The sequence below is a fragment of the Diadema antillarum genome, unplaced genomic scaffold, assembly GCF_040938485.1.
Source record: "Diadema antillarum isolate AM-2024a unplaced genomic scaffold, OU_Dant_1.0 seq00000326_RagTag, whole genome shotgun sequence".
Classification (NCBI taxonomy): domain Eukaryota; kingdom Metazoa; phylum Echinodermata; class Echinoidea; order Diadematoida; family Diadematidae; genus Diadema; species Diadema antillarum.
Genome location: NW_027271344.1, coordinates 1,864,853 through 1,879,844, shown reverse-complemented (window position 1 = coordinate 1,879,844; position 14,992 = coordinate 1,864,853). Strand labels below are relative to the sequence as shown.

General features: G+C 39.7%; 1 protein-coding gene across 1 annotated transcript; it reads left to right on the top strand.

Moving 5' to 3' along the window:
* Positions 1–206: 206 nt before the first annotated feature.
* Positions 207–14,194, top strand: LOC139730692 (elongation factor 1-gamma-like). Its single transcript, XM_071641561.1, has 10 exons — positions 207–334; positions 476–634; positions 3,085–3,148; positions 4,449–4,591; positions 5,322–5,465; positions 6,479–6,608; positions 8,071–8,257; positions 10,481–10,659; positions 12,590–12,714; positions 13,153–14,194. The coding sequence occupies exons 1-10, from the start codon at positions 323–325 to the stop codon at positions 13,303–13,305; spliced, it is 1,296 nt and encodes a 431-aa protein (XP_071497662.1). The 5' UTR covers positions 207–322; the 3' UTR covers positions 13,306–14,194.
* The last annotated feature ends 798 nt before the right edge of the window (positions 14,195–14,992 follow it).

Sequence of the window (14,992 nt, the reverse complement as noted above, 5' to 3'; positions counted from 1 at the left end):
CACATAACAAAATATGAAATATTCATACGTTAAAGTAGTTAAATTGAGCAGCCGCCCCACATCTGATATCCACCACTCCAGATTCCCATGTGCACGTACTCGTACTGATCCAGCATGCAGCAGCAGACGAGCTATATACGGACGGCAGGTAGGTCTTATCGATCCTGCAGCTTCAGCAGCCCCGGTGGCTCTGGCGTGAAGCGAAGTGTCAGCCGAGCGCCGTGCAGGCCTCCGACGAAACTCGCTGCCTGTCGGCGGTACATGCAATTTGCATAGGACTTTGTGCAACGTCAACGCAAGCAGAGTCTTTTCGTACGTAGCCATGGCTTCCGGGGTAAGGTTACACGTGTAACTGTGTCAAAATCCGTTGATATTCTGATCATCCTTGATTGTTTTGCGAATTTTAGTGGCTATTTGTACATGATATATGTGTATCTATACTCAGTTGTGTTTTTTATGATTATTTTCCATCCAGACTTTGTACACCTACCCCGAAAATATTCGGGCCTACAAAATCCTGATCTCCGCTAAATACAGCGGAGCGCAGGTCAAAGTAGTGCAAGATCCACCGGCCTTCAAGCTCGGGGAAACCAACAAGACCCCAGAGTTTCTGAAGAAGTTTCCTCTAGGAAAGGTAAGTGATTTTTTTTATATGTAATTATTTCTTTAGAATACTTGGAGGAAGTAATTAGCCCCCTATAGAAGCTGAGCATTGCTTGTTTCGACGGAAAAATCTGTCTCCTTTGTATGGAGTTTGTATTCGTGCTCAACGTAGCTCGCAGTTGAGCGAGCAATTACCTTTGTGGACTGTAACAGTATAGTAGTGCAGATGACGCGGAGACGGGCAGTATGGAAGGTTACGTGTCATCAGCAACTGCTCACAGTCGTAAAATTGTAGCAGGAGGATGAGGCAGTCCAGGGCAGGGGTTTAGGGGCCATGGTCAGTTAGTTGTGACCTCAAAATGAATCTTGTTATTGATATTTTTGGTTGCCGAATTGTATTCTCACATGCTTCAGTCTCTGCGACTCTGTACTGTATGATGTCACTGACAATCTCAGTTTTTTTTTTTCTTCAAAATACTCGTCAACGTTCCATCTGTAAGAAAACGAGGAGGAAGGGGGAGTTAGCGATGGTGCTCTAACGTTAGTTTATACTAGTGTCTAGTTTTTAGCCGTAAATAATCAATTTTTGTAATAAATCTTGCAGTGCAATGCCAATGCAGTGAGTGTGTTTATAAACCATTGTTATTGCTGTAATTTGGTGAGTAAATGCAATTCAAGCCGCTCATATTAATTCGACCACAGCGCCGCCCAAGATTCAGCCACCTGCTACATGAACATAATCATTCAATCATTCATTTATTTATTTCCATATCAAAAAACATTTACAAAAATCAAAACGCAATTGTCTTGGTTCAATTTATACATTGTTAATGGATGGAGGGATCATAGAAAGCACACGAGAGGCTTGTTGGAAATGATCCCCTACAAACAATTATTGCATTTCAACTAAACAATTGTCAGACAAATTCAATTGATGAAACAAGGGTGGAAGATGCAATAAATAGAGAAGAAAAGAGGCAGAGGTGGAAACAATGCATATATCGTTTCAAGTACATTTCATCAAAAATGTGTGTTATTTGCAACTGTCGAACCTTGGCACGGGAGGTTGAACATTGGTGCAGGGGCCATAAATTATGGTGAATAAAGTTTCACACCATGGCGTCCATGCTGAGACGCCTGAGTTTAGTGCTTCTTTGCAGACATGCTATTTTAATAGATTAGAAATTTAGAATAGCGTGAAAAGTAGAATGCATGCAGTTTTTTTAATTGAAACCAGCGGTATTCTGGTATAAGGTACGTAGCATTGTACATTGGATATAGCACTAGTAGTGCCCGGTACCAAGACAAAGCTTCGAATATTATGTGTGGATACTTTCCTTGCATTTTTCAGAGAAATTAATTTTGTTTGTTTGTTGTTGTTTTTTGCACATGTTGAAGTGACTCAAGAAATAAAGCAACAATTTTCATTCTTTTATCTATCAACCTGCTCACAGCATATGTGAGAAGAGAGCATGAAAATACAATAAGCCCCTTATAAGTTAAAAGCTTTATTACAGTTCTTAGATCATAAATATTTGAAGAAAATAGAGATTAAATTCCTTTTGCTAAATTCATAAATTGAATTTGAAAAAATGAGAGATATAGCAAAAATCAGCATCATGTGATTCAGACTGCTGACAATATTAACATATAGATAAGTATAGATGGCTGTACTGTAAACGTCAATATTTTCGCGCGATTAATTTTTCGCGCTGAGCGGCTCGAAAACGTATTCGCGGGTTCTTAAATTCGCGCTCCGCAGCAGGTTACTTTACTGTAGTACACATTCACTGCTTTCATCCAAAGCCTCTGCTACATAGCTTGCTATGCCAGCGTATGACAAGCGACGTAGCGAGCGGCTCGACTGCGAGTACAAGCACTCAAATACGTAGTACAGCTGTGACTGTAGTACCATAGTCACGGCACGGAGGAATGTAGCATCGGTGCGTGCGGTGCACACATGCTTGCTACAGTACACAGCAGTCTCTTCGCACAGTATACTAGTAGCGTAAACATGCCTGTACATTGTATACGTAGCAGTATCATCGATGAAGCGCACACTTATTCATCCCGTTCAAAATGTGCATAGAAAATTGTGAAGATATATTCGCGCGTTTTTGAATTCGCGCTAGCCGAACGTAGCGCGAAATCCGCGAAAATTAATGTACCGCGAAAATTTCCACGTTTACAGTAATTATTTTGTCGACATTTGCCAAATAGCTTTGCGCTTTCATCAGTGTGTTTACAAGATTTACAGTTACTTAGTTACAAAAATGCTCCTCATGTGTAAACAATTTTCAAAGAATGACCAAGCCTGGTGTATTTCACACATATTGAGCAGAGAAATCAGTGTTGAAGTAATAAACTTCCGTTTCCTGACATTTTACATAAGTATTCATCCAAGAGGGGATGTGTAATAACACCATAGTCAATTTCATATGAAGCACTTTTTATCTTTATGTTTGTTTTCTCTTGCTGCAGGTGCCAGCATTTGAGAATGGAAGTGGAGCCACACTGTTTGAGGCCAATGCCATTGCCTATTATGGTATGTATGTGGAAGGAGGTTCAAGAGCTGGAGTTACAACTGGTTTTGATTATTCAGTCAGTTTTTTATGGATGCACAAATAAATCCCAGAGGTGCTCATGCGCCTTTGATGATTGGGATCCGATGCTCCTGTCTCTCTCAGCAATCCAATCCATTTTAAACTCTAACATAATGTTGCGGATATTTTGCTTGTTTATTCATAAAGTGACATGAAATTTCACCTAATGATTAAACATACAAAACAAGAATCCATCCGGTCCAGAAACATGTGTAAAATTGTAAGTCAGAGGGTTATCATGTGAAAGTATTTGAAACTGTACTATTTTGGAAAGCCAATTTTAATACTTTTCTGCTTAATTCTGTCAAATAAAACTGATATTTTATAATATGCAAGTATAGTTCTTTATAGATTAATGTGTCGGATTAGTGCCCAGGCTTGCCTAGTCGAGTAATTTTGATATTGATTTTATCGATTTTTACACATCTTCTATTCGCATATCCTGTGACTATACGACTACATATCATCCCAACTTTCATGATTAGGGGTGGCAAAAAGTAATTACCATCATAGAAGCATTTCTTCCTTTGGAAGTGGCTGTTCATTATGTAGTGAGACATGAATCAATTGTCTTCCTATTTGCGAGGCAGATCAAATTTGACACATACTTCGAATGTTTTTTGAGTGGCAGCTACAAACATGGTTTCAAAGGAAATTAGACAATTGTGACACCATTCTCTTGAACCTCCTTGGTATGCACTTCACATTGCATATGAATTAATGGCCAGGATGATTGCTGAGAAAACTTTTTATCAGACATCCAGATTTTCTCCATAATGTGGAACAGAGAGCAAAATATCTTCTGTGCATCATGTTTATGTTTTGACATATCAGAAGAAAATAGAAGATGAATATGCACCACAACAATGACTGTGATAGTAATTAGGAATGGAGTGTAAATCATCAATGCTCAATGACTTTTTGTGCGATATAAACATTAGAATAAAGTTTGATAGCCCTTCCAGAAATTTAGATATCTTTGCATTTTGATGTTCTCCAAATATTAGACATTCCAGACATGATTTATTCTGTATTCTTAATAATCAGGTATATTACATTACAGAGGATTGGACAGTACATTTCTTGTGTGATCCTTTTAGCAAAGTAGGTGATGATATGATAACATCAAAGGAACATTTTGATAGTTTCCAAGCTTTCCAGGCAAAATATTGCGAGTAGCCAATTATTCAAATTACCTAACGTAATGTCATCCTCCCTTGATGTACTACTCTAACTACACAGTTGCCAACGAGCAGTTGAGGGGTACTGACGACCTGTCGAGGGCCCAAGTCCAGATGTTTGTCAACCTGGCTGATAATGAGATTGAGCCGTCTGCCAGCACCTGGGTTTTCCCAACACTTGGCGTCATGCAGTTCAACAAGCAGGTGGGTGTACCCTCCTAGTATCACGAATGGCAAGATGTACATCATTGTGTGATCTGTGTAAGGGAGCCAAGTTGGAGGCAGCTATGTCAAATTTTATCTGTGATGCTTTCTGTAGGAAGAGAATAAAGAGTGGAGAATGAAAGTATTTCCTTCAATATCTTTCATGTCTCAATCTGTGTGACTTTTAGAATAGAGAGGTACAGAGATAAAGACAATTTCGTAATGTAATCTTAATGATTGTGAGACATAAAGGCAGTTTGGGAAACTGCCTCTAATTTGTGATGACTGCAATTTAAAAGGATTTTATTGTTTTGAACAGTTTATTTTGATGACCTCGTAAGTGAGCTAGTGTCAGAAGAAGGCTAATTTAAAACAATTACCACTCATGTTGATAACAGATACAAACAAATTTTGGGTAATCAGAGCTGATCCCCTCCCCCACCCCACATCTGATCTATTTTTGTATCTGTTGAGCATGTCTTCTGTGATGTATCCTTTTATACCATGTATATTGGTGTTCAAACATATATTTTGTAAATAATCAGCAGTTCAATGTGTCCAGAAGGTATGACCAGTCTTGAAGACTGGCAAACCCCCCAAGGTCAATGCTCCTTGGACATGTGTCTGGCAAGAAGTTCTTAAGTAAGTTCTAATGAAGTCAGTAATAGTTCTTAAGATTAGTGGCTGTCATTGACAGTGTAAAGATGGTAAGGCTTTGCTTTGATTCCAGGCAACAGAGAAGGCCAAGGGGCACTTGAGGGCAGTCATGGGTTTCCTTGACGAATACCTCAAGACGCGTACATTCCTTGTTGGTGAGAGGGTGACGCTTGCCGACATCAGCGTGGCCTGCAACCTCCTCCTTGCCTACAGGCAGGTGAGTGCAACAAAGACCATTGATGTTTGTAGAAAATGTACCTTTTGTCTTTGTGTATCGTCCTCTGTGGCATGTGTATATGCCTAACTAAATTGTTTGTGGCAGTTGAATCTTGCCAATTTTTTGGATGGAGTGAATTATTGACTCTTGAATGTCTATTTAACAAGTTGCTGTAGTGAGAAAGCAGTTGGGACAAATCTGCTCTGACTTTGCAAAATGTAGAAGTCAGCCTGTTTGAAATATTGATAGAATTAAGAATAAGTTATGTGCCCACATTCAAACAGTAGGTTTTTGATTGAGGTTGTCAATGTACTTCCCTTACCATTCAGTGGTGCAGCTCCCGAATCATAGCTGCCTCATTTGGAAGTGAGGGTACAGCAATGCCAGCTGACAGGTTTTCGTGTCTGGATGGGTCTTCATTAGTCTCATTCTCCAGACCCCGTGCCTCTCAGACATTGTTTCATGCATGCTTCAACCACAGTGCTTTGTTGTGGAGACTTTGTAGTACATTTCTCTGTTTCAGGATGCTGAAAGTATAGTTAACTCTGTATATTGCTTGTTCAACATTCAAACTCAAACTTAGGCAAAGCTCTTTATAGAACTAGTTTCCAAGTAGATTGGGGTAGAAAGAATTCCAGCACATATAACTAACTTTTGATTTTTTTCTATTAAATCAGTTTAAAAGAGTAAAATATTGTGTGTCTGCTGTTGTCTGGTTAATTGAAACATATCTGTTATTCTGTAGACTGGGTCTAACAGTGCTTTTAAGTTTATTTTTTTATCATAAAACTATTGTTTCCTTTCCTGTTTGATTCTTTTGCAGAAATTTGAAAAAGTTAAGGTTTACATTTGGGCAGCTTTAGGGAGAGTATTTGCAAAAAACAGAATACCTATAATTCTCAGGTCTTCCAAAATTGTGGTCAGATTACCATCCCACCCCCACTTCTTGACCTGTACATATTGATGTAATGTCCACTTTAGTATGCACCATACTTATCTTTGTATTTCCTTAGGTTTTCGACAAAGCCTTCCGCCAGGGTTTCGTTAACCTGAACAGGTGGTTTGTCACATTCATCAACCAACCTGAAGTCAAGGCTGTTCTTGGGGAAGTGTCTCTCTGTGAAAAGGCAGCACAGTTTGATGGTGAGCTTATCACTTTTCTCAGAAATGTATACAATTTTGTTTTGTTATGTTTTGTTCTTTCAGCTTTACTTCACATGGAGCAATTGCAACCAGCATCAATTACTGTGGTATCACTTTGGAAAACACTGATCTTGATGTTACCAGAAAAGAAAGCTGCATCACTGTTTATTTATCCCATATTGCTTCAACCTTACTTGATGCAGCAGTTGACTTACAGGATATATGACAACACTTCTTTCATACTTTGATTAGTCAAATTTGTAACACAGAGGCAGGAATTACCACCTTATGTAACTCATAGTCACTTCAGCACCAGATACTAGTATGTGCAAGGAGGTTCTAGAGAATGGAGTCACAACCGTCTTATTTCCTTTGCTAGATGTTCGAAACCGCCGCTCAAAAATATTTGAAGCATGTGCCAAACACGATCTGCCGCGCAGATAGGAAGACAATTGACTCGTGTCTCATTTGCATAATCACTAACCACTTTCAAAGGAAGATATTTCTTTGTGATGGTACGGTATTACTTTTCGCTATCCCTTCTTATAAAAGGTAGTTGGTACAGACATGAGGATGCGCGAATAGAAATTAAGCAGAAAATGCTGAAATACAGATGAAAAATATTGCACTTGTCATACCCGGTCACTAATCTGATATATTTATCAATAAAGAATTATACTTGAAGATTATTCCGTATTAGTTTTATTAACAGAAACTAAGCGGAAAAGTGATAAAACCAGCTTTCTAGGATGGTACAGTTTTAAACATTTTCACATGAACAGCTCTGATTTACACTTTTGCGCAAATTTCTGGACCGAATTGTCTTTTGTTTTACATGCTTAATCATTAATTGAAATTTCATTTCATTTAATAAATAGATAAGCAAAATATGGCCAACATTATGATAACGTTCAAAATTAATCTACAGAATGCTCAGCAAGACAGCGGCAAGGAACATCGATCATCAAAGGCACAAGTGCACCTGTGGAATTCCTTTGTACATCAATAGAAATTTGACAACTGTTTGAATAATTACAGCCAGTTAGAACTCCATGTATAAAAGCTCCTTGGTATGCGTAGAATGTGTATGTGTGTGTGTGTGTGTGTGTGTATATGTGTATTGAAGAGAGTCTTGCATTGACTAAAAACAATTCTTATACTGTATAAGCTGTTATTTTCGCGAATTTCGCAAATCGCAGTTGGATCGCAAATTTAACAACACGCGAAAATTTCCTCGTGCACTTTGTTCCCAGAGCGTTAACGCAAGCGTCAGCGTCAATTCGCGAAAACAGCATCTCGTGAAAATGTCTATGACCATGTCATTCGCGGAAATACAATCTCTACACGAAAATAACAGCGTATACAGTATACTCTGCACCTCAAGGTCAGTGTCGCCTATATATGGCTGGTACAGTTGTTCATAAGATATTGTACTCTTTCTCTTTCTCTACCAATAACATAGCCAAGAAGTTCAATGAACTGTCTGGCGGTGGAGCAAAGAAGGAGAAGAAGGAAAAGAAGGAACAAAAGCCCAAGCAGGAAAAACCCAAGCAAGAGAAGAAAGCCAAGAAGGAGGTCGAAGAGGATGAAGATGAAGCGCCACCCCCACCCAAGCCAAAGAAGGACCCCTTCGCTGATCTACCACCAAGGTAAGATCTTGATAGTAGCCTTACAGGTATGGTGTAGGAAATACAGAGGAAGTGCATAAACAAATCTGCAAATAACACTAATTGAAAATGGAATGTAAAGCCCATTGTAGATATTAATTACCAGGTATGAGTCTTACATGTAAACTCATGATCAAAATGTACTGTCTATTGGACTCATGAAAAGGCTTTGACTACCAATTGAGTATCTGATTTGAAATTTATTAAAGATGTATTTTGTTCATTAAAGCGCTTGAACTTTTCACAGTATTCAAATGATATGGTAACATCTACTGCAGGGTTGATGTTAGTATGATGCTTAAACTTGCATGAACTGTCCAAGAAGCTTGTTCAGAGAGGTGCTTGATGTAATATTATTTGTGCCATGTGAGATGCCAATTGCATCTTGAATAAAAAGCTATTGCAGTGATATTGACAGACTTTATATCCATTCTGGGTATAAATCATTCAAAATACTATTGCTGGTCATCACTTACAGTCTAAGTACACAATGACCATAGGGTTTTGTATTCCCTTGGTCAGTCAGAAGAACAGGTAAACCACCCCTTACCATTCAATGGTGCAGCTCCCAAATCATAGCTGCCTCATTTGGAAGTGAGGGTACAGCAATGCCAGCTGACAGGTTTTCGTGTCTGGATGGTCTTTGTTAGTCTCATTCTCCAGACCCCGTGCCTCTCAGACATAATACAAGTGTGTCAGTGCTCATGGCCAGATGTGCCATACTCTTCGCACTCCCCCCCCCCCCCCCCCCCCCCCCATTTATCTGTTGGAAGGACAGTGAGTTTATGGTTATTTAAACAAAAACAAAAACAAATATTTCATTTGCTTTGAGTTTGGTAAGAGATGATTTCTGGAACTTTATTTGTGCGACTTCATTATCAGCTGGGGCCGTATTCTGAGAGCTAATTAAGTGTCTGATTAGCACTTAATTACCGAATTGGTATTCTGAGAGCATGATTAAGTAGGGGGTTTATTAACTACCATGACAACAAGCGTTTTGGCGGGAAGGACCTACGCGTTTGCGCGTATCAATGCGCGTGCACCTCTGAGAGGACTTAATCACAGAGTTAATTACGAATCGGTATTCTGAGGGTGTAATTAAGTATGAAAGTTAATGGAAAACTTAATGATACCAAAGAGTGTCATTAACTAGTCCGATATCACGCATTACATCGTGTTTTCTCTGCCACAACGATGCTTACCGTCTTCGGTAACCGAGGAGCGGTTGAATCTTGTTATCATGGTATCCGTAGAATTCAGAGAAAAAAGAAATATAGCCGATCTTCAAGGAATTTTGTCATTTTATGTGAGCAAAGAGGTTGAGATCTTCGCGTGCGTAGGTGAGGGGTTGTAATCAAATACCGGAGTGTGCGCACGGACCTCTTGGGTTGTAATTACAGGGGGCGTGCAGGAGCGCGCATTGAGGGCATATATGCGCGTGTAGTCATCATTTTGGCTTCTAACAACGCGTCTGATTGGATGGAATAACAATTAGATGGGAGGGGCCTAAGATAATTACAGGGGACTTAATCATACCTTAATTACGTCCTCAGAATACCGATTTTGCCCATGATTAAGGGCCTATTAACTTCACGACTTAATCACGAAGTTAGTTACAGACTTAATTACGACCTCAGAATACCACCCCTGGATTCTGGTAAGCTTTGCTAACACTGGAGAAGTCTGCAGCCATGATTATGATGCTGCCTTGAAGAGTGGTAGTTCCTCTTTAAACCACACATTGAGCCCAGCAGGATGGTGTATTGACTCCAATGCTCTGGAGTCAGAAAGGGCATGTGCAGATTGTGATTTGGATTTCCCATCAGAAAGGGCATCACTTATATAGTAACCTAAATTTTGAGGATTCAAAGTCTTTTCAGTGATTGTGTGATTCTTGAACATTCAGGGAGTTTTTCGCTGATCTTCATTTGTTGAATCTGGGGAAACTTTCCCATTAGATGTTTGTGGGAGAAAGGAGGATAGGATGTAGGAGTAATTTTGTTTTTGATGCATGTAGACCCCCATCTTTGTGTTGATAAAAAGCTATTGTGCTGTACAGTGATAGCATTAGAATGGCATTGTAGTGATTGAGTGAGAATGCCATGACATACTGAAAATATATGAAACATTACATACTGCCCAGTTGACTGCATGCAGAGGTTGAGTTTCTCTACTCTAGATTTCATTTTCAATTGTACTCTGCAGCAACTTCAACATGGATGAGTTCAAACGGTGCTACTCCAACAACGACACCGAGACAGTAGCCGTTCCCTTTTTCTGGGAGAAGTTTGACAAGGAAGGGTACAGCCTGTGGCTCTGTGATTACGACTACCCTGACCACATCAAATCAAACCGTGTCTTCCAGACATGCAATCTTGTTGGAGGTAAGATCTAGCAATAAGAGTACAATAGTTAAAGTTACTACTGAATGACTTAGGAACTACTGTGAATCTTCTTGACAGTTACCATTAAACGTAAAATGGATTCTTGTTCAAACAAACTCCTTTGGAGTTGAAAAATCATTTTGTTTTATATGGGTTTGAACAATAAATGCAAAGGACTTTCTGAGCACATAAATGTACTTGGTTTTAGTGGCAGTTTATTACATCAGTTTCCTGTTATATAAAGAGTCCAATGTGATGAAAGAATCATTCCTAGATAGTGCTCGTAACCAGCGAGGGGGAAACCTGGAGGTATGAAGGTTGTAGCCTATTCAAATGTAAAATGACTACTACACATAATAGATTCAGACCCCGTGTACAGTGCGGGGCAGGGCCGAGCCCAGCCTCAATTGCGAGGCCGGGCCCCGCAATTTTGTCCGTTTACACTGCCGGGCTCGGCCGCGCTTTTGATTCAAACCTTTCAATATGTTGTCGTAGTGGCGCTCTGCTTGTAAACAAATGCAATTTGGTATTGTCTGGTTTTCAGACCCTTTGCCAAATGAATTCCATGGCGACAAAGTCGCCGTTCGGCCAAAGGCCTTTGCCGAAGGAAAAATCCTTTGCAGGACAAAACCACCTTAAACTATACTAGTTTTCGACGTTGACGGGGTTAGTATCCTGAACAGCGAAATAGTACAGGCAGAGGGTTTGAAAGCCAGACTAACATTGGCCACGCATTTTGCCCGGTTTACGTTTACACTGAGAAAAGGCCCGGCTCGGCCGCGGCTCGGCCGCGGCTCGGCCGCGGCCGAGACCACCTCCAGAGCGAGGCCAAATGCGAGGCCAAATCGCATTTGGCCTTTTGCACGTTTACACTGAAGCGGGGCTGGGCCGAGCCTCGCACTGTAAACGGGGTCTAAGTGAAGCACTGGTGTCTGTCCTTATCAGTCCCACTTACTGCTGAATTTGCTGTATGTACCACAGCAATTGTCATGTTATGGATAAATGCCAGTCAGCACTGTAAACAGGCAAGTGAAAATAGTGCGAATGGCTTAAGAGAGTGTTTTCTTATTGCATATATGTATGTTACAAAGTGTCCCTGTGGTTAAAGCCAATGGTCCATCTTTGTGAGGATTCTCTTGTAGTAACTTTTTTTTTTTTGTCTGCCAAGGCCTCGTTGCAGCACGTAGAAGCCACTATTTACTATTTGCAGATGAAACACAAAACATCTTTAGTACTGCAAAATATTTCTAAAATGTGAGTTACTGATAGAAACCCGTATTCGGGCAATTACCCCCAGAGGGCCATTACCTCCCGGCTAAATATTGGTTAGTGGTAAGATTAGAGTAAAGATTAGGGTTAGGGTTAGGTTTAGGGTTAGGAGTTTGGGTTAGGGTGAGGATTCGGTTCAGGATTTGGATTAGGATTAGGGCCAGGGGAAGGGTCAGGGGTAATTGCCCAGACTCATAGAAACCACCGATGTAAATATGTTAATCCGTCTAATAATCAATGTTACGTGTAGTTAGATATACAAAAAGTGAACAATAATGTTTTATTAAAAGTGTTTCTAGAATGAACCGTCTACAGTTATGGTTTATTGATAAAATTAGTGATATCCCCTCAAATTTGTGGCTTTATAGTAAAATTTTCATATGGTAGGATGTTTTGTAATACAACTGAACTATTCATATGCATCAAATCAAATGTCATAACTCAAATATTTTTGAATTTCTGCTCGCAATGGTAAACACTGGCTTCAAGATTTGATGAGCTAAACAAATCTATGTCGGATTTGATGAAAGGTTTGTCAGAAAATGACAAGATAGATTTGTTAAGAAAAAAAGAAAGAATTCCTGAGGCTTTTTCATGGAAGAGCCAAAATGGGGAGCAAGAGGAAAGTGAGTGAATAAAAAATATTTCTTCAAATGTATAGGTATGTTCCAGCGTCTGGAGAAATTGGCCAAGAACGCCTTTGCCAGCATGATCATCTTTGGCAAGGACAAGGACACACACATCAAAGGACTCTGGTTCTGGAGGGGACAAGACCTAGTTTTCAATGTAAGCATGATTTCTGATTTCTGTTCCCCTACTGAAGCCTTAAGATGTGTTGGTAGGTAAGAATTCTTTGTGTGTGTGTGTTTTCATTAGTATTTCACTGGTTTCTCACATATTTCCAGTCCATGGTCATTTCTTTAATATGTATACATCTGGCTGAAGGGTGCCAGAGGCCTTACATGTGTGTGGGTTGTCTGTCCGTTTCTCCCAGATCTAATAATGGCACTTTGTTTCTTATTAGTTAGCAGTAGCAGATGCAGTTGTGAGCATTCGTTTCTTTCTTTTGCTTGTGGGCCTTTGTGATAATCAATATTTACTGAGCAAATTTCTCTCATTCTTCAATAGATGACTCGCATTCATTTTATTGCAGAGTTTTAGTGTTGACAGCCAAATTCTAATTATTGCAGTTGTTTTCCTGTGACATGCTTGCTTTGTCTACAGCGTTCTGAGGACTGGCAAGCAGACTACGAGTCCTACAAGTGGACCAAACTGGACCCAGACACAGAAGAAACCAAGGCGTTGGTCAAGACATACTTCACATGGGAAGGCGACTTCGGAGGCTTGGTATTCAACCAAGGAAAGATCTTCAAATGAGAACAGCCTTAGTAGATTTCACACCAGTTACATATTTCCAGATTTTCGTTTCCTCTTCTATTTCAGAGACTAGGATAATGGCAGTGTGTATGAACACATTACTCTACTGAATATGAATGACATTAAATCAGTCGCATTGACTCTACCTCTTCCGAATCATGGCAAAGTGTGAAGCAGGATAACCTGTACTGTTCTGTCTAAAGTGACTAACTTTGACTTGTCAGATTGAAAAGAAACAAAAATATTCACAAATATTTATGCAAAGTGAAATTAATCTTTGGGAAATTTTTCTGCAACTAGCCTCAAAGGTGGAAGCGATGGAAATTGTCCAGATATTAACAACCAGTCCAAAGCATCATACATACCGGCAGTTATCATTGGCAGATTCTTGTGGTGGAGACAGATAATCAGAAGAGGACCCTTTGTGTAATGCTACTTGTTGCGCCATGTCTATTAGTAATATGTCATGGAATGGTGCAGATTGTCGGAGGGAGGCTGCGTTGGAGGAATGCTCGTGTAAGAGAAATCGAGCTGATGGCAGGCAGTAGATTTGATTTCAACCAGGAGTTACATAGTGTTAAAATTTAGCTAACCTGCAGTGTGCTTTGATTAGTTAATCACACAAGACTAATGACAAATATACAGGTTGTGTACCACAGACAGTCAAACCTACATGGGGTAGTGTTTGAGATCTGCTTCTTTCAAGGCCACTTTTTCCCTTCTTTTTAACATTATCCATAAATTATATTTCAGTTATGTGGGATTTTTTTTCTCTATATGTATCTCTCCTCCCTCTTGTCCACTCTGGGGTCCATGTACGAAAGTCCCGTGAATGTCCAAGTCAGGAAACTTCAATAAATTCCTATTATTTACAACTACTATCACAACAGGAGATCATGATCAATATCTTTGTTGTTTTACTTTCTGTGATGTGGTCAGTGTAGTGTGAAAATGAGAGAGAATAATGTTATTCACACAAGTGAAAAGTTGAGCAAGGAATATGAGATTCCATGGGCATTCGAATCCAAGACTTCCAGATTGCTAAACAGGTGCTCTATTGACTGAGCTATAGAAAGCCCTTGTACAGTGTCCGTCCCAGAAACCCTTGATTCTCAATGGCCCGAAGTTATTGGAGTGTGTGGAATCCCATTTTCTTCGCTCAATTTTTCACTTGTGAATTACAGTGCATACATTTCTGGTCAGTTTCCATTTGTTTGTGTTTGTTACGTATGCAAAAAGAGAAGAATATTACCAGAGTATTATGTGTGACTGATTATACACTCTCAATGTCTTGGGTGATGAATGCCTTCAAACATGGATTGGTACAAGTACAGGGAAATAGAGTGCAAACACACAAGTTCTGTAGTTGTATCCAGGACACTGGTGTGTATCGTGTGAGACTTTCCTGAAATCTGGTGTAAACTGTGCTTGTAACATATCTTTTGTGTGCAGCAGGGCTTGACACTAGCTTTTTTTCTCTAGTGGCCCATGCGATCACTAAAATCTTTCAATTTGAAATTTTGGTAGCCTCAAAAAAGAAATATATTGGTCAGAAATAAAAGGAAATGTAACAATCCATTTTGAATTTTAGTGGCACTTGACCACCACCTATGTCAAGCCCTGTAGCCAGCGTGCCCCATGGGTTAAGGTGAGATAGAAAAAAGCATGTTACATTGGTTGGTTCAAA

Excerpts from the sequence above, each read along its gene's own strand:
- LOC139730692 (XM_071641561.1), top strand. Across the intron at positions 3,149-4,448 it reads CAATGCCATTGCCTATTATG|TTGCCAACGAGCAGTTGAGG; the intron begins GTATGTATGTGG and ends CTAACTACACAG. Across the intron at positions 4,592-5,321 it reads TCATGCAGTTCAACAAGCAG|GCAACAGAGAAGGCCAAGGG; the intron begins GTGGGTGTACCC and ends CTTTGATTCCAG.